At 39.4% G+C, this 19,250-nt stretch overlaps 1 protein-coding gene across 3 annotated transcripts in view; it reads left to right on the plus strand.

The window, feature by feature from the left end:
- Window positions 1-19,250, plus strand: part of LOC6575325 (lachesin) — a 148,075-nt gene that overhangs the window by 43,577 nt on the left and 85,248 nt on the right. For 2 of the 3 annotated variants that reach the window (XM_015167921.3, XM_044007933.1), the window contains exon 3: window positions 11,111-11,746. In XM_015167921.3, the coding sequence (XP_015023407.1) occupies window positions 11,614-11,746 (133 nt within the window). In that variant the 5' untranslated portion in view covers window positions 11,111-11,613. The remainder of the gene's footprint in view (window positions 1-11,110; window positions 11,747-19,250) is intronic. The other variant, XM_044007932.1, reaches the window with a different exon arrangement.

Genomic DNA, 19,250 nt, shown 5'->3' on the forward strand with positions numbered 1-19,250 from the left:
GCTAACAGCCGCCGAAAAGTGTGTGGAAATGCATTCGAAAATTATAATATTATAGTTGCTGTCACGCCGGGCTGTAGTCTGACTCCACACTGTGATGGCCCATCGGCACGTAATTTTACTAATTTATTAACTAACTAAACCAAACACAATGTGTGAGCACACACACAGCAGCACAAATATTTGATCAGCGCCAGTAAGGTATACAAATCAGCTCAAAGTGTGCCTAAAAAATTTACAGCTAATGTGATTCGAGTGTGTGTGTGTGTGTGTGAAAGTGCGAATTTGTGTGTGCTAGATAAAATGCTTTTATTCTAATTATATTAAAAAAAATCATTGGTAAATATTAACTAAAATTTTGTGGAAATGTAATTTCTTGCTTGACACGCTGCACACAAAACACAAACACAAACACAAATACACATACACACACACACACAGCTATACACCTGTTTTATATTTTTTTGGTGTGGCTGGACACATTTAATGAATTTTTCATGTCCACGTCATTTGGTGCCGGAACTGTTTTTGGCTGCAGTTTTAAATAATTCAATTCTCAACTTTGCTTACCGCATTTCCATTCAAATCAATTTTTGATTTGCTCGATACGCGTGTATTTATATGTATCCTTTTATATTCATATATATAAAAAACTGTTTTTCCCCATTTGATGAATGCCATTGCTGAGAAAATTGTTGAAATGTTTGCATAGCATTTAATTTCTGCTTTTGATTTCGCTCGAAATATGTGGCATAATAATTTATTTATATGGTTTTTGCAGCATGCGGCTAAATGGCGTCGTAATTGATACGCTAAACTGCATAACGCTGATTATTTCATTTATTTGGATGCATACATGAATTTAAAAAACAAGGCATGTGTATGCTGGGCTAGCAAATACTCTGTAAAAATGGTTAAATAACTGAAATTTTACAATAATACAGAAATATTGCATTATTAGAGGCAGTTTGTATGGATGCATGTTAATTGATTGACTACAACATACGCTGTAGTATGCTTTTAATCGCGAAAATCAACTGTCTATATGAAAAATTTATTATATATATATTTTATTTTTATATGAGATTTGTGATATTAATTAAATGATTTTATGAACATCTGATGAACTAGAAAAAAAAAAAATAAATGAAAAAAAAAAAAAATAGTTGAATAATATAAGCAAATATATTAATATGCTTTTAATGATATATGATTAAGTCAATTTAAAAATATTGACTTTAAATTTGTTATATAAATTCTTAAGAAATGATGCTTGACTCTTTAAATACCCCGCAGTAATATAGGTAGTGTGTAGTTTAACATTTGCATGTAGTTGCCAAAGCTCCTCATATTGCCAGCCTACCCCATTTGCCTGTATTAAATGCGTACAGGGTAGTCTTATATGTATGCTAAATAATTTGTGCATTCAAAGCACATTCTAAAGGTATTTTGCTATATATACGTGCATTGATTCATATTTATGAGCAATTCGATTAATTATTAACAATATGCACTAATTTTTGATGGATTTATTTGATTTTGTTATTAAATTTCAATTTATTTCTGTTCTTTTTTTTGCAATGGGCGACTAAAAAATTTAATGTGCTTGAAAACTTTGCCGATGGAATTTAAATTGTGGTATTTTTGTTTTTGTTGTTGCATTTTTTTTTTCAAATTTATGAATTTATGTTGGCACAGCAGAGGGGAAAAAATGGTAATTAGAATTCATGACACGTGCTATGAAATATCACACATACGCAGTGTGTTACAGGGCGAACATAAGGCAGGCAAACTCACAGCTAGCTAAATGTGTGGCACGTTGATTTACGATTTCCAGATCGTATGTATGTATGTATATGTTAGTATATACAGTTAGAAATTTATGACAATGTGCTAGCCGCAAAAACTTGGTTTGCTGCAATCAAAGCTCAGGCCAAAGCCAAAGAAAATCCCATATAAATGTCAAGAATCTAACGATAGATGCCTTGAGCAGCGGCAGTTGCATTAGCTCTGCAGCAGCTCTCAAGATGCCAGCACCAGCACCAGCAGCAGCAGCAGCAGTTGCTGTTGCATTAGCAATTGTTGCTGCTAAACAAGCCGCAACTCCAATGAGCCAGCCCAGCCAACAAAGAGTGTCGCAGTTTTCCTTTCCTTTGTTGTTCTTGTTGTTGTGTTGAAAATTTATGCAACTTTTTACATTCTCTCTCTCTCTCTCTCTCTCACTCTCTCTCTCTCCCTTTGTATGTGTGTGTGCTGGTTGTGCTTTGGCTTTTAATGGCGTGAAGTCAACGGCGCGTAAAACAGTCATGAGGCATCTTAATAAATTACTTTGGGGATTTTGGTGCACAATTTTTAATATTGCTGCAAACGGAACACGGCAAAGCGAGCCACGCCAATGTTTACAGCCCAGACGACGTCATGGCTGCTGATGTAAAGCCCCACACACACACACACACACACACAGTGAGTATAACAGAGACAGATAGAGACTGAGAGAGTGAGAGAGAGAGAGGGTGACAGAGACTGAGAGATAGATAGATAGAGAGCAAATATGCATACAGTGCATTGGTTGCTGCTGCAGGTCGCGGGTGCGCGACAGTTGCTTGACATTTCGAATTTAATGAAATTTATGCAATTTTTCTTATTTGCCAAATGCACTTCAGTTGACGGCGACGGCGACGTTGACGCCTACGTCGGCAGCGATGCGGCAAAGTGCAAAGCAATGCATCAAACGGGTGGCATTCGCTTTATATATGTAGAAATGTGTGTGTGTGTGTGTGTGTGTGTGTGTGCGTCTATGTGAGTGCTTAAATATAGACAGGCAGGAAAACTATATAGATATATATATATACATATATATATGACAACTGTAAGAGGCCATGCATTAAAGTCAAGCAACGACAGCTAATCAACAACAAAAGCAGACAGAGAGAGAGAGAGAGATTGAGAGACAAGCCTTTCTATCCTAAGGCTAGAGAAGGTGTTACTGTCAATTGTTATTTATTTTGTTAAGCAACTATAATAGCTTAAGCAAATATACATATATGCCACCAATGCAGTGAAATATATGAAGTGTCTATCAAAATTTGTCATGCTCGCTCAATAAGTGTAGCAGTAGTATATAAAAGTAAATTATAAATAGAATTGATAGAGATTGTAAAACAGAATTAATTGAAGATAAGAGCAGGCATATGAGCTTCGTATAGTTGCCTAATAAATACTTAGAGGCATGACAGTTGGAGAGAAGTGAAGAATATTAAGACAAACTGAGTAAAATTTAGATTTTAAGAAACTTATAAACTCAAGCGAGTATTATGGCAGTTGGCTATACCCGACTGTGATATTCTTTATCAGAGCGAAAGGCAAAAATTGTAAAATAAATTAAAATAGTTAAAGTCGAATTTACGTTCCAGTTAGCTTTTTAAAAACAATGCAAAATATCTGCAAATAAACGCAAAAGAAAGTGTAGTAAATATTTAAGATTTTCTGTTGAAATCAATTTCAGAATTTTCTATTTATAAAATAATTGGGAATAAAATAAAATAGAAGAGAACAATTTAAATATCCATTGAAGCTGGAAAGGCAGCTGAGAGGCAGAAGAAGAGATAAAGACAGAGGGGAAGGAGTTGAGTCGATATAGTCATGTCCATATTATTAAAACTTCTCTACGTAGATATTAAAACTCAGTCACATAGCATTCACATTAAGTTTAGCATAACTTTAAAGAGAGAATACAGTTGCGATAGCTGCGATAGTTCTATCATCTAAAATTTCATTCTTGGCTTGACAACAAATAAATCACGACTTTTATTCTCCGCTCTCTGTGCAGCATTTGTACATATTTACGAACAGTTTTACAAATATGAGAAATAAAAAATATTCGCATATGTTACAATTTCCTTGACATTTTATTAAATAAGTTCTTTTAGTTGGCAAAAAAAAAAAAAAAAAAAAAAAAAAAGAAAAGGAAAAACAAGAAAAACTTTTGCAACTCTCTTATAGGTTCGAGTGTGGAAAGGGGAAACACCATAAGAGCATAATTGCAGACACAAAGTGAGAGATAGAGAGAGAGAGAGAGAGTAAATACTCACGATTCTTATACTCTATCTCTCTCTTTCTCTCTCTCTTTCTCTGTCTGTCTCTTTCATTCTACCACCCGCTTGCGTTCCGTGTGCCTTGCCGAAGCCACTGGCTCGAGTTCACGACTAATGATGATTATTTCTAGTCTATTCCCATTAGGAGCTACTCCTTTGTTTTTGACCATGCCACGCCCTAAATTGCCCCACCGCTACAAGCCGGGACAACATTACATTTTCATTGTTGGGCAGCCAAGCGAAATGGCTCCGACTGTGCGACTGTCTCTGGCTCTGTCTGTGACTCTGACTTTAGCTTTAGCTCAGCTCTTAGCTGCTGTTTTTCAATATTTCAGTCTATAAACTGTCGCCCAGTTGTCATTCGGCAATCGACACATGGAGAGGAAATGCAGCAAGAACAAATGCGGGAAACAAGCTGCGACAACGGAGATTATTTCACTCGCCGCTGTTGCAGGCGACCCGGCTAAATTAATCGCAGCCAATACATTAATTTTAATGATTGCACACACACACAAGCACAGCGGACAGCAGCCCACATGCCCTCACGGCATACACTCGGAGAAAATGCTGGTCACTTTTGCTTAAACTAAGTCGAACTCGCTTAAACAAAGCTTAAAAATTCTTGAAAAATTCTTTAATGTATTTAACAGTCTCCTCGCTTTGCTAGTGAGTAAGCATTTTCTTTCAGTGTACGACTAGGTAAGGCGTGCACTTTGCGCTGCGTCAGCGATTGTCCTTCGCTAGTCTCTTTTGGAGCAGAGGCGTGGCACTTGCCATAAGTAATTGACAAAAATCTTAATTAGTGCTTGGCATGTCCATTGAATGGCTTCCCGTTAGTTGTTGAGCTTAATTAGCTGGCGACGTAGCAGCTGCTGCTGCTGCTGCTGCTGCTCGGGTTTAATCAAATTAAAAATGCCCAAGAGCCTCTTCGCATGACTTTCTCGATGTCGTGAATGAACTGAATTGTAGCAAAAATTCAAGGACACTATGCACTTAATTTAAATCAAACATTGATTAACTAAGATGCAGAACAATTAAATTGACTCGCTTCCGTTCTTTGTCCCTCTCTTCCTCTCTCGCTCACACTCTCTATGCCTGCCCATAGATGAGTGTCAGTGTCAACTTAATCAATTGTGCTCAATGCCAGCAACTATGTTGTGTGCGTGTGTGTGTGTGTGGATGTGACTCTGTGTGTATGTGTGTGTGTGCTTGCATAGAAAACAAACTGCTTGCTATGGAATTTTCCACTCGGCACTTGCCAACTGCCACTTAAAGCTATAAACTGTGAAGTGCTCTTCCGGCTGCAGGCAGCTACGTCTGAGGCAGCTGCCCCATCGAGTGTCCTTGAAATTGACTACAGCTGCTAGTCCTGCCTCGCCCCCTATCTCCCCTTCTCTTACTCCCACACACTTTGTATGTGTGTCCACAGCGTTTATCCACTCCAGCCAGCTCTGCCAACCCTGCCTGCCATTTCTTTGCAGCTGGCATAGCGTGTGAATAATTCAACTCAGACCAAACCATGGACATTTATTGGTTTATCTGAAATTCTATGCAATATGCATAGATTTTAATTAGTCGCACTCAACAGACCAGAAACAGCTGCTTTTAATCATTTAATTAAGTTGTATTCGCGACTGATGAATAGCCAAATATTTAATACACTCACGTATGTCAAGCATACGGCTAAAGCCCCAAAGTCTTCAAATAAAATTTTAATCTAATGTTCAAATAGTCGAAATTTGAGTACGAACTTTAATCGATTTCATGACAGTTTATCGATAGTTGAAATCGATAGGCCTAATCATCTAGTAAATGCATTGGGAGTTATGGGTAGCTAAAGAGAACGATAGATTTGAAGTGATCCAAGCATTCTATTGGATGTTCGAAATATTTGTATTTGCATTTTTTTGTTCAAAGAAATTCTAATTTACAATAAGATCATGATATTTTAACTGAAAGATATCCCTTTATTATATAAAGTTTCTTATAGTATTTTTTTTACATAAAGCTTCCAATCTGTTGGATATTTCATATAACATAGGTTTAGATCTATAATGATAGCATAAATTCTTCAATTGCTGATTCGAGTGTTAATATTAATTAATCAAACTGAATGAATTGTTATGGATAAGAATTATATCTTGTATATTTCATATATTATATATATGTCTATCCATATACATACATTTACATTACTACTATAGAGATATCTTCATTTAGATACCAAACACTCCAAGACTCGCCTCAAATCTTTATTGGGTGCGCTAAACGAATCTAGCTGAGCCTTTTCGTTAGATATCCTTGCGGCCTTTAAGTTCGCCGTTGTCAAAGTGTCAAAGTGTAAGCCAGCCGGGAGCAAAGGGCTTAAATTAAATTAATTGGTGAACACTTGTAAAGTAAATTAAAATTGCCCGACTGATTGACCGACTGACTGAAGGACGAACTGACGGACGGACGAACTGGCTGTGCTGCTGTTGGCGTCATTAAAGAGATTACGAAAGGTCAAAGGGTTGGCTGCGATTGCTCATAATAGCTTTGGCCCGGCGCCTGCGGCCTGCCCAAAAAATATCTCTCCCTGCCCATCAATGCTTAAATACTTGTTCACAAGCTGAAAGTGAGTATATTGGTTTGGTTTAATGTTGTGTGGTCAATCTATATGTCTGTCTGTATGAGTGTCAAATATTTATCGATTGTAATTCTTGAAAGTTGAGGCTGAAAATTTGTTGACACTCTATATTGATTTTTTAATATTGTTAAGGCAGAGTAGAGTATTTCAGTTGAGCCCTCAAAAATATTTTATGAATTATGTGATCCATTCGATTTTTGAATATATTTAAGTGTTATTGAACTGTGAACGAGTATAATGCTCTCAGTGACGCCGCAATGCACTCAATATTTTTTTTTGAGTGTGTGCATGTAACCACTAGTGTCTTTCTCTCTCCCTCTCTCTCTCTCTCTCTCTCTCTCTCTCTCTCTCTGTGTGTGAGCTATGCAAACAGCATACGCCCCGTTGACATTTGCTTGTCAAACTAATTAAATTTTTGCTGGCCAGCAGCAAAGAGCCAAATTGGCGCCTCAAATTGGTAATTACCAAGGGCCGAAGTGCAACTCAAACACGTAAAAGAAAACGAGCTACGCAGCAACTGCAGCAGCAACAGCAGCAGCAGCCGCAGCAGCAACAGCATCAACTAGTGCAACTGCTGCTGCGGCTGCTGCTGTGGCTGCAATTAGCCGAACAGTCGCACTGACAATCAACCAAAAGGCGAGCGAATGACGACGCGTGCATGTGTCCTTTGTGTCCTTTGGCTATAGACAGAGCAAAGGGCGAGAGGACGCAGGAGGAAGCGGAGGCACGAGCAGTGTTGCCTAATTACTTGTAAGTTTGGCGAATTTGTGGCAAGGCGCCTGTGTGCTGCAGTCAAACCAAATTCAATTTGATCCCACACTATGCCATGGTCGGTCAGTTGCCATGGCACACCCACTTGCATGTCTAACGGATGCTGACATCGCTCGCGCACATGCACATCCGTATCCGGTTTCCGGTAGCGACAACGATAACGACGCCTCCTTGATTGCCAGCGCGTAATTATTTTTTAAGCACTTTGTCTCCCAGCAAAATTAGACTTAACAAAGCCAATTCCATTTTTTTAGCTTCTTTTTTTTTTTTTTTTTTTTTTTTTTTTTTGGGCGTTCCCTTTTAATTTTTTTTTCCTTTTTTTCTGTCTATACCCTGTGTGGAGTAGAGTGAAGTTTAATCTAGTTAAAGTAGCGGGCTTTGTCAAGTATTTTCTTCTAGTCTGAATAGTTTATATGGTATTATTTATTTATATGTTCTTATTGATTATTGATCTGCTTTACATGTCGTGGATTATTGTTACATAGATTGATATATGGGATGAGATGCAATATATTTTGTATAAAGAACGTTCATTGGGACATGTGGCTTCGGTTCGTTTATCCTAAAAATATTTGTAATTTCATATCTCAAATTTGAATAGATTTTAATATATTCAAATTTTTTATTCAAACAAAATTTAATTTATATTAAACTTTCATTGCTATATTGTATTTATTTTTTTTAATTACTATTTTTATTTTCATAGTAAAGTTAACATTTTTTATTATTTTCTTTCTTTTTTTTATTTTTTTATTTTTTTCTTATGTTAAGAGGATCCAAAAATTTCTTGTTGAAATGAAACTCAAATTATTTTAATTAAACTCAGAAAAAAATAGATACAGAAAAAAATGAAATAAATAAATGAAATAAAATAATTTAAGCAAATTGTCTATATGTCAATCAATATATCATATATGAGGAAGTGTTAAAAAAAAATTATTAGAATTGATATGAAAGTACTCTAGTCCAAATATCTACAGGGAATATGCTGGCTCAGCAGTTTGATCTATGGATTCTATATGGTGATATTTGTATATTTTATCTATGTAGAACCCTACTCTAGCCTATACCCTATACCACTACAGGGTATCGGATAGTTCAACAGCTCGAGCTATGCTCCATACTGACTGCTTATGCTTTGTGGGGCATTTTGTGGACGCTGTTGAAATTTGACTAGCAGTCAGCGAATGCTTAGTCGTGGGTCACACTCAACATACACACACACACACACCCACACACACATACACATACACATACACTGGGTATGCTGTTGTTGCTTCCCTTGGTTTTCGCTGCTCTTCTCGCTTTTATTTGGTCTTGCTTTCGTTCGTTCTTTCTCTCGCATTTTCTTTTTTTCGGCTGCTTTGTCCAATTAGTAACAGTTTGGGTTACGATTTCATTTCTTTTATTGTGGCTCGTTATCCTTTTTTTTGGCCCGCTCCGCCTGTTGGCAGTGCGCAAATTTGATATCCTTGTTATGGCAAATTGTTGTATGTACTTGTACAATTATTTTCGCTGCCTGACGACGCGTCGTCCGCGCTGTGGCGTTGCGTGCAAGCTCTCACTCTCTCTCACTCTCTCTCTCACTCTCTCTTACTCTCTCTCTCTCTCTCATTCCCTCGCTCTCTCTTTCTCTGTCCCTGTCGGCAATCGAATTGTATTTATGTTTATTTATGCTGCTGGGTAAAAGCCGTCAGTGCACTCGACGCTGCTTTTGCCGTATGGATCTGTATCCTTGGCGTCCTTGTTCATTGTCCTGGCCCCAAGCAGCCCGACCCGGCCCGGTCCAGCCCAGTTCAATATTGTCGCCCCTTCGATTATTTATGATGCTCGCTTGCAGCCGCCGCTCGCGCCGCACGTCCCAGCGGGCCTGTGGCCAAGTTTTAGTAGTCATCGTTTGCCCAGTAATAAATTTATGCTTTTTTATTTCCGCCTGTCATAATTTTACCCTCAAATCACACACACACACACATAGCACACACACACACACACACACACGCACACTCAGCCACACACATTCATCCGCTTATATAAAGTGCTTGGGCATTTTTCTTCGCCTCGTGCAGCATTTTCTTCTCAGTTTGGGTTCTCGCCTCCTCCTAAGCTTCGAGTCCTGTCTAAAAATTTTACCAATTGATAAATTATTTTATGGCAAATACACAAATTTTCTCATACGCATGGCCAACATGCATGAGTGTGTATGTGTGCGTGTGTGTGGCTTTTTCTTGTTGTTGTGGTTTGGTTTTCGATTTTCCTTTTGGGTTAGCTCCCTGCGCTCCCCGCATCCCTTTTCTCTTTGCTCTTTGCATATTTGCCTACACACATAAAAAACTCTGCATGGGTCCATATGAGCCTCTGTCTGTGTGTGCGTAAGTAATATTCCTGTGTATTCCTACATATTTCCGTCTATATCCTTTAGGCCTGGCTTGTCATTGGCACGACGTCGTCGCCCACTTTCTCGCACAGCTCAAACACATAAAATCAATCATATTTGCTGGCCATATTTGCTACCCTCTCGCTCTCTCTCTTTCGGTCTCACACCTTTCGCCTCTCTCTCCCTCTCTTTTCTTTCACGCTTTGTCTTTTTGTTTTGTTTACTTGTGCCCCAATTTGTTGCTTCGTTTGTCTTTGCTTTCAGTTTGTTTTCCTGCGCTCGCTCAGATTTATGTTCATTCATTTGCAGGGTATCTAGACAGTCGTGTATGCCCGGCGTAGGTAGCGGCTAACAAATACGCAACAATTTGTTAAGCATTTAAGTTTCTTTCGGACTGCGCTCGCCCTTAAAAATATGCAACATTAATTTTAATAGAATTGTTTATGGGGAAAGTGGGCGTGGCCGGGGCTGGAGTAAATGATGCGCAGTTAGTTTATGTTTTCCATTCTCTCGCTCACGCTCCCTGCGTGTGTTTTCTGTGTGTCATGCATGCTGAACTGCCATGTCATATTAAATGTAGATGCTGCGCCGCAGAAAAAAAAAAGAAGGAAAGAAAAAGTGGGGGAAAAAATGTGGAAAAACGTGGAAAAAAAACGAGGGAAAATGCAAAGCAAATACCATAGGAAAAGCCGCGCCAAATCAAAGCCAACAATATTTTTCAGGATTATTTCAGTTGGCTTGCTGTTGAGTGCACAGACTGAAACAGAGATAGTGTACGTGAGAGCGAAAGAGACACAGAGAGGGAGAGGGTCACGGAGAGAACCTTTGGTGACACAGGAAACAAAATGAACAAGAATTTGGTACCCAACCAAAAATTTCTGTTAATTTGGCAGCGTGCGCTGTCTACTTTTTTTTTTTTTTTGCCAGCGTTTAGATTTTTTTGCACGCTTCAGTCCCTACACCAACAACAACAACAATGATAAACTGACATAAACTGCAGTGGCGCCCCTCGCACCAACATATAGATATGCAAAATGCAGCGAATGCACATAAATTTTAGGGTTTTGCTCGACGCTTATTTGCATAGGAATTATGTATTTGGGCACAATGGCTTAGCAGCATTAAACAACACAAACACAAACACACACACACACATACACACACGGCTGTGGGCATATTGTGGTTATGTTGAAAAACTCAGTCTCTCCATATATAATATATAAATTGTGTTTCTGTTTCTATTTGCAGCTATAAATTTTGCAAAACGGGCAACAGGAAAATGCATTGCTGCAGAACAAGCAATTAAAACAGTGAACGCAACTGAGCTGAGACAGAGACGGCAGCTGAGAAGAAGGTGCAGCAGAGATAGATATACATACACAAAGTGTGAGAGAGAGGGAGAGAGAGAGAGAAAGTGCACTGGGCAAGTGTCGACTGCTTGGACCTGTCCCTGAACGCTGTGTGCTAAAAACCTATTTTGAATAATTAAAATTGTGTAAGTGTTGCTGCTGCTGTTGCAGCAGTTGCAACTTTTGCAACAACAACAACAACAACAACAATGATATAATTAATTCAATGCACCTGAATACGGCAGCTTACAAACGAAACTCTTTCAAATCCAATTGAGTGCAAGAGCCGCAAGAGCAACAACCAACAACCAACAACCAACAACCACAAGCAGAGCAACAGCAGCCTACAGTAGAAGCAGAGCAACAACAGCAACAACAACAACAACTTGAGACAGCTTTAAAATGGCCGCAATTAGCCAATGCAAAGACAAGCGAAGACACATCCGCAACAGGACACATCTGGCTGAGGTCCTGCGCCGCACTCTGCCCATTGGCATCATCGTCGCCCTGCTGCTCACACAGCACTGGGAGAGCGGTAAGTAGCTGGTCTATTGTTGTTGGCCATGGTAGTGCTTAAGTAGCCCAGTCGCCCCTAGTTGCCCGTAATGCAATCTGTCCGCTGCTCTCGGGGCACAGCTGTCAACGAGCGTTGAAATATCAGCGCGCATAGATTGCGACTGGGGGGCGAGTGGGCGTGGCGTGTGACAGGCTCGCGTTGGGACATTCAATTTGTGCAAGGTGAAACTGCACAATAAAGAATGCGGAATATGCATAGCTCTGATTAATAGACTGAGAGATGATCGTAGCTTAGAATAGAGTTACGTTCCTTAAGGAGACGTAAAAGAAAAGTTTAGAAAGAAAGAAAAAGAAAACTGAGAAAGCATTGAAATATTTCGCTCACTGATTGAGAGATTGATTCACTGAGGAAATATTAAATGCCTACAGAAATGAAGAAACGTCCGGATTAATACGGAAATATTCAGATCATACACTGAATGATTGACTGACTGAGGATCATATTATGGAAAGATCGAAATACGAAGCAAGGCTTTGCAACAAATAGGAGTTCTTAACCTTGTTATCTAATAATGCGAGAGATGTACATTCAGAGAAAGATTAGTCTATAAGCTTGAGTGATTGTCTGATGGACTGATTGACTGACCCGACTGATTCTGTGTAATTCGAATTAGAATTAAGATAGTCTGATTTGGATATAAAATTTAACATTTAATTGAAATATGAAACAATTAAATAAATATTTATTCACCTGAATTTATGAGCCTAAGGCAAAACTTTATAATTCTTTTTGTGCTAAAATATGAAAATAATATTAAACAATTTTAGAGCGTGCTTAAAATAATATATATATATAAGCTGATATTATGATTATGTGGCTCGAATCGATATTCATTATAATTATTCTCTTAAACCCATTGACAATGGGAATTTTGATAAAATGTAAATAACAGACAGAAGAGGGCGTGGCAAACCCAGTAAAGTCCATACATAGCTAATCAAGGCAGATAGCTTAACCGCGCCTGCTCTGTCTGTCTAACGAAATATGTGTGTGCATTATTTCTGTGTGTGCATTTATTCTGCATATGTCATATATGTATGTATGTATTAAAGAATAGCTGCTCTCCACTCTCGTGCATTCAAAACATATCAAACTGGAATAAGAAACTTATACCTGGCAAGGCCTTGGCTAGAGCTGATTTACGCACTGTCATATACAATAGCTCGCAGCCAAGTTCGATACTCCTAACTATAGCACTCTGTCTTATTGTTCTCATAAAATAATTGACAGAAATTTGTTTTTTATATATATGAATTAGAATATGAAAGTGCTTAGTGCAAAACATAAATTCAATAATAATTGTTATTTAAACTTCCAACAAAATAGCTCTGGATATTTTATTTATTTATTTGCACTTGTCTTAAACTCAGTTTTCCATTAAAAAAAATTGGCAAAATGCCCAAATAAAAGCCAGATTTATTTACAAATTTGTTTGCAAAATTATTTGAAAGAAACATAAAGTAAGTTGCATGTGCTATCATGAATGAAATTTGAGTACAACAACAAGAAAGCTGAATGAATATAAACAAAATGCAATGAATTCAATTGGTTTTTAAAATGAGAAGATGCAACAAATTGAAAAGGCATAAATGCCTTAGCTTAAGCAACTGATTCGGAGTCAATCAACAAAGAGTTTTTCCATTGAAATCGGCAGCTGCCAAGCTGCTGTGCTTCGATTGGCAGAGCTCGGGCAATTGTGGTTGGGCAATATCCTTGTTGAATTAATGTCAGTCGAGCAGATAAATATTTCAAAGGGCGAAACTTAAGCAATTAATTTCGCTAATTGCTTTTCTTCGCAACGTTTTTGTTTCGAGTTGCGAACGGGGCGATTGGATGACGGTGGGCGAGACGGAGTGGGGCGGGTCGAGGCGACTGGCTGCGTTGAGTTTTGCATTCAAATGCATTTCAAGGACTCAACTTTGGCGCCGCACAAAACTCAATCTGACATTTATGCGAATGTCCACGGTATCAAATAAGAGTAATGACATTGCTGGGAACACTCAGCCAGCTGCCCCGCCCAGCCCGAACGAGCCAGAGAACCAGGAGCAAGAATCAGGAAAGGAAGCAGCAGCAGCAGCAGCGTCTTGGGACGTTCACATAGACAGTGCAATGTCCTTTGGCTACTCAAACATTCCAGTGGCTATTAGTATTCATATCTTGACTGAACTTAACGGAAAGCTTAAACTGCTGCACAGTCGGGGAGCGGAGGTAGGATTGTCGACCTCCCTCTCTCCTCCTCTCTCTCTCTCTCGCTCACTCTTTCACTCGCTCTGTGAGCGTTTTGCATGCATTTTCATTTTGTGCTGGAATTGCTGAAAAAGATGCAATTAAATTTTAGGACACGGGGTGTCAAGCTGCGCATAGAATATTCGAGTGTAGCTACTATCTCACTCTGTCTCTCAATCTGCCTCCCTCTCTCTCGCTCTCTGCCTGTCTCTTTCGCCTTGTGGTTGCAGCTGCTGTCAGTGGCAAGAAGGCATTATTAATTTATTTTTCCAACTTGCAAGATGAATAAGCAAAGAGCAAAAATGTACCACGACTGACTACGCTCTGTGCCTCCTCCTGCTCCTCCTCCTCAACACGACTGCAGTCGACCAAAAATTTTCTATTTAAATGTCGCTGCGCTTGCCCTAAAAGTACCGTTCCCACTTCCACTTCCACTCCCTCTCCCACTCTCCCTTTGGCAGTCAAATCATTTTGCATGCAATTGCGATTTTGGCCAAGTTAACAAACGTTGACGTGCTTCGACGTCAGTTCACAACGCTCGCCGCTTCAATCTGCTGTCCATCAGGTTTGGCTTCGATCGTGTTGCAGCCAGCAAAGGAAATAAAATCCAAAAGTGAATAATGAACCGCAAATAACTTTACTTTGTGCAGCCAAGTTTGCACAGCACCACCCCTCCGGCACCACCCCGCACCACCCCGCACCACTCATCCGCCAGCAGCCAGTAGCCGTCATTCGCCATTTGAATTGCATCCGTTTCTAACCAAATCCAACATGCCGCCATTCACGCTGTTGTTTCAATTGCTGCGGGACGTTTGTCTGCGCTATCAGCCAGCAGCAACAGCTACAGCAACAGCAACTCGCAACAGCAACTGCTGCTGCTGTTGCCTCTGCTACAACTGCAGAAGTTGTGTCAGTGTCGGTAACAATTATTTCGGTTTGTAGTTAGTTGAGCTGAGTTAAATTTGGTTTGGTTTTGGTTAGGTTTCGTTCCTCTTTTTTTCTGAGTTCTCTATACTCTAGCAGCGAGCTGACTAATTCTCCCAGACATCTTGTAACGCAATATACACAGCCTCATGCTAGGAGCAGCATCACTTGGCTTTTTCAATGCTGTTGCTTAGCTAGTGAGATATTGTTTTTGCTTGATATGAAAATGATTTTGTCATGAAAATGATGATGATGAAATAATGATCTTTTATATATCAAATGTAAAAATATTCCTAGTCAAAACAAGAGACTTCATCATACTGTCCAAATGGCCGAAGCGATCAATACCCAGGGCTACATCAGCTACTGTTATATATTTTCACTCTCTCTCTCGCTCCAATAGGGCGAGCATTAGAAAGCTCCAACCGAGTTTCGTTCTGCTAAGACGTAAATTCACTCGGTGAATGCTTCCACAATTGTACTAACTCTCAACCTTGCACCAATACTACTGTAATAGAGTAGCAGCTGCTAGACTCTGCTGTTAGACTTTGCTGTTAGACTTTGCTGTTAGATTCTGCTGCTAGACTCTGCCGTTAAACTCTGCTTAAAGATATCTGTTAAACTCTGCTGCTAGATTCGACTGTTAACTTTACAATAACATTTCTTATACTGTTAGAGATAAATACATAAATGAAATGTATTTCTGCATACATCTCACATATTATCATTTAAATACATTGCAATTAAAATATTGTAATAAATTTCTTCGAAGTATTTCAACAGGTGAGTAGCTAATTATATTAAGCGGCATTTTGCTGAAAAAACTTTTATATTCTCAAGCAGTCAGTTCTCAAAATATACTCTTTACAACTAAGATTCTAAGCATTGAAACTTTATGAAAAAGTTTAATATCGGCTCCAAAATAAAGTTGGCTTTGAGGTATCCAGACTGAGACATCCACGGGGTAGCTAAAAAGTTTTTTTTAAAATCTGCGTCAGTCTTTAACTACTCTATTAGTGAGCTGTCATAGCAAACAGCTCAGAGTGTTTTAAGTTTTGCGTAGAAAAATGTTTGAGGTCTCACAAAATTTATAAATTAAAGTGCTTAGAAGTAGTCAGTTTCAAACGAAAATGATAGAACATAGATGAAGAAGAGCTGAAGTATATTTAGGTATTATCAATAAAGATTTGTATTAATCTATTAAAATACCTCGTTACATTCTGATCGCTACATATTATTTCATAATCTATCCACATTTTAAGTGCATTGAAGCTTTCGCATTTATAAATTCAAAATGTTGTAGCTCCACTTTTAGTACTCTTTTATTCGCTTGCTTTTTGCTTTAAATATTTGCATTAGCGGCTGCAGTACTCAAACCCAACCTCACAGCCCCTCACATCCCCCTCCCCAACTTCCAGCAGAGCCAACAATTCAAGCTTATCATTTTGGCCTGCTGATGAAGTGCAAATCGTTTTATGAATGCCAACTGATAGTGGAGCCTGCAAAGCGCATGTATATCATTTCATTTGAAATATTTGTCTCAAAAAAATCACACGCTGTGGTTTATCTACAGTCCACATGAAATGGGACTGGGAATTGGGATTAGATTAGGGTTGGTGTTGGGGCTGGCGTTGGGGTTGGAGATCTGGTTTCGGTTCTGGTTTAGTTATCCATACCCCCAACTAATCAAATTGACATAGGTTTACCTGCGAGCCAACTTGCACAAACTTTGCCAAAAACTTTCGATTTTCGTAAACTTTGCACTGCTGTCCCAGATAAGAGTTCAATGTAACTGAAATTTATTAACTGCTGTGCGAGCACATGCAAATAAATCAGCAAGAAAACAAAAAATCTTATGTATGTATAAATAAAAATAAAAATAATAAAATAAATGATAAACTCGAAAGTTTGTGAGGTGGTAAGGGTGGCGGTCCTGAGCTGGGACTGCGATAAGCCAAGTCAAGCGTTAAAGTTACGCCCACAATAAACCTCAAAGAGGATATTGACATATGACTAAAATGCCAACAAATGTAAATGCAAAAAGCTTTCGAGCACACGAGGTGTGAGCGGGCGAGGCGTGACGGAGTAACTTACAAACTCTTGTCACACTCTTCCATTTCTAGGGTATTGAGAGTGTATGTGTGGATTGTGAGCAGTTGTAAAAGCAGATCAAATCTGATTTGTTCTCGATACGTAGTGTGAATTGGTCGGTTTTGTATATATCCTTTATCAAACTTACAGGGTATTTATTGATTATCCGAAAATTAATTGCAAAGACAGAAAAGTCGAGTCGCCATAAAACCACATCGTGGTTAGAAAGCTCCTTAATTTTATAGAAAAACAGTTTACAGGGTATCATTTAGTCTACCTTATTTGAATGTGTACATAAAACATTTCGGCAAGTCATTTCATTCAGTTTCATCGTAGGTCGTTTAGCTCACAAGACTTAAAGTAACTTAAAATTGGCTCTAAAAGTATCTACAGGGTATTCTTAAGCTTAATATAGTTCAAACAGACTATGTAAAGCACGGAAATTACACCGCAAACCATTGCCAGTAATGTACTTCTCACTTGATTGATTGAGCAATGCTTATATTTTCATGAATTATTACTTACAGGGTATCTTTCAGTCTAACTGAAATGTTAATATGCTAAAAATCTGAGTGAAAGTTGGCCATAACATATGACTTTATATATTAGGCTCACAGTGTAAAAACGTGTAAAAAAGTACAGTGTCTACAGGGTATGTGTAGTCCATCAATTATATTTTAGTATGGCCTATAGACGTGTTGCATTAAGCCTCGAAGCTTGCTATAAATGGCCAACTCTAGCAACAATTGGAGCTGAATTTAATGGCTTAGCTCCATGTGCAGGGTATATTTGAGTCGATCATTGACTTGGCTTATGCAGTCACTTGTTGTAGGTGCGGCTGTGTCAAGTATTTGCACTTGCGCTAAGCAAAATTTACGCGCATTTGTTTGTACGACTCCAGAGAATTGCTTGACGGCGTTTCGCGTTCAAGTGAAAATCGATGAGGTGTGTGTGCGTGTGTGCACATGTGTGTGTGTGTGTGAAGTGTGCGTTACGCTGTTGGCATTGTTGTTTGGCCACAATGTTTTCTTTTTTTCCGCTTCGCATGGCTTTTTATTGCTTTTCTCTGGCATTTTTTTTACTCCTCCTCCTGCTGCTGCTCCTCCTGCTGCTGCTGCTGCTGCCGGTTGCTGGTGTCATGAGCAAACGAGCAGCATTTGAGCAAATAAACTAGACCTGCCAACACACATACACACACACACTCACGCGTGTGCACAGCCATACACACACACACGGGTGCACAACAATGGGTATAGGAAAATCTTAAGCTCTTGGCATCCTGCGGTTTGCCTTCAACGTTGCCATCAAAACTCTCAACATCGTCGACAGTGCCATGCTCAGCGTCAACAACTCAACGACATCAACTTCTGATGCTCTGCTTCCACAACTACCTAATACCTACTAGATGATGCTGCTGCTGCTGATGCTACTGGTGGTGGTGGTGGTGGAGGGACTATGCTAGGCGACTTCTAGGACTTCAATCATTATGGGTTGCCGTCTGCCACTTCAGAGAGAAAACTCTGCACACAAAAATCTTCAACTTTATCTCGTCAATAACTTGAAGAGCGGCCCTTCAGGCCCAGAGGCAGCCGCTCTGCCAGCTCAACGGCTTGTGAGATGCTGCTGCTGTTGCTGTTGCTGTTGCTGCTGTCACGCCTCCCGCCTGCCGGAACTCCGCCCTCGCTTATTGATAAAAAATTTGCCATGGTATTTTGTATTTTGGCACGTGCTGCGGTTGCATGTGATGATTATTTTATTGACAATTAAAAGATGAGCATAAAATAAAGCCACACGCAAATCTACTAGAAGACGTTGCGTGCGACGTGCCGGGCTGTGGGGCGGCGACAATTCGACACGCCGTAAGAAGTAAAATTTTTATTGCTATGAATGTAAAGACTTGACATTAACTCTGCGCTGCCTCTGAGTGTCTAACTCGATGCCTGCTGCTGCTGCTGCTGCTGCTGCTGCCTGAATTCTGTCGGCAATTCAAGTTTATGGCCGCACTTGGCAGCAGACAATGCTGTGGCTCCTCTCTGACCCTCTCTCTCTTTCTTTTTGTCTTTCTGTCTCACTTTTTGCTTATTGGCCTTGCACTGGCACTGAAAAATGGGGGAAAGCAGTAAACTCATGCGTTATTTGCAACTTGATGAAAGCTGCTTTGCGGCTGCCTGGCAACGCCGGACGACAGACGCCAGATGCCAGACTGCAGACTTGAGCTAAG

This window comes from Drosophila mojavensis, unplaced genomic scaffold (genome assembly GCF_018153725.1).
Source record: "Drosophila mojavensis isolate 15081-1352.22 unplaced genomic scaffold, ASM1815372v1 contig_231, whole genome shotgun sequence".
Taxonomy (NCBI): Eukaryota; Metazoa; Arthropoda; class Insecta; order Diptera; family Drosophilidae; genus Drosophila; species Drosophila mojavensis.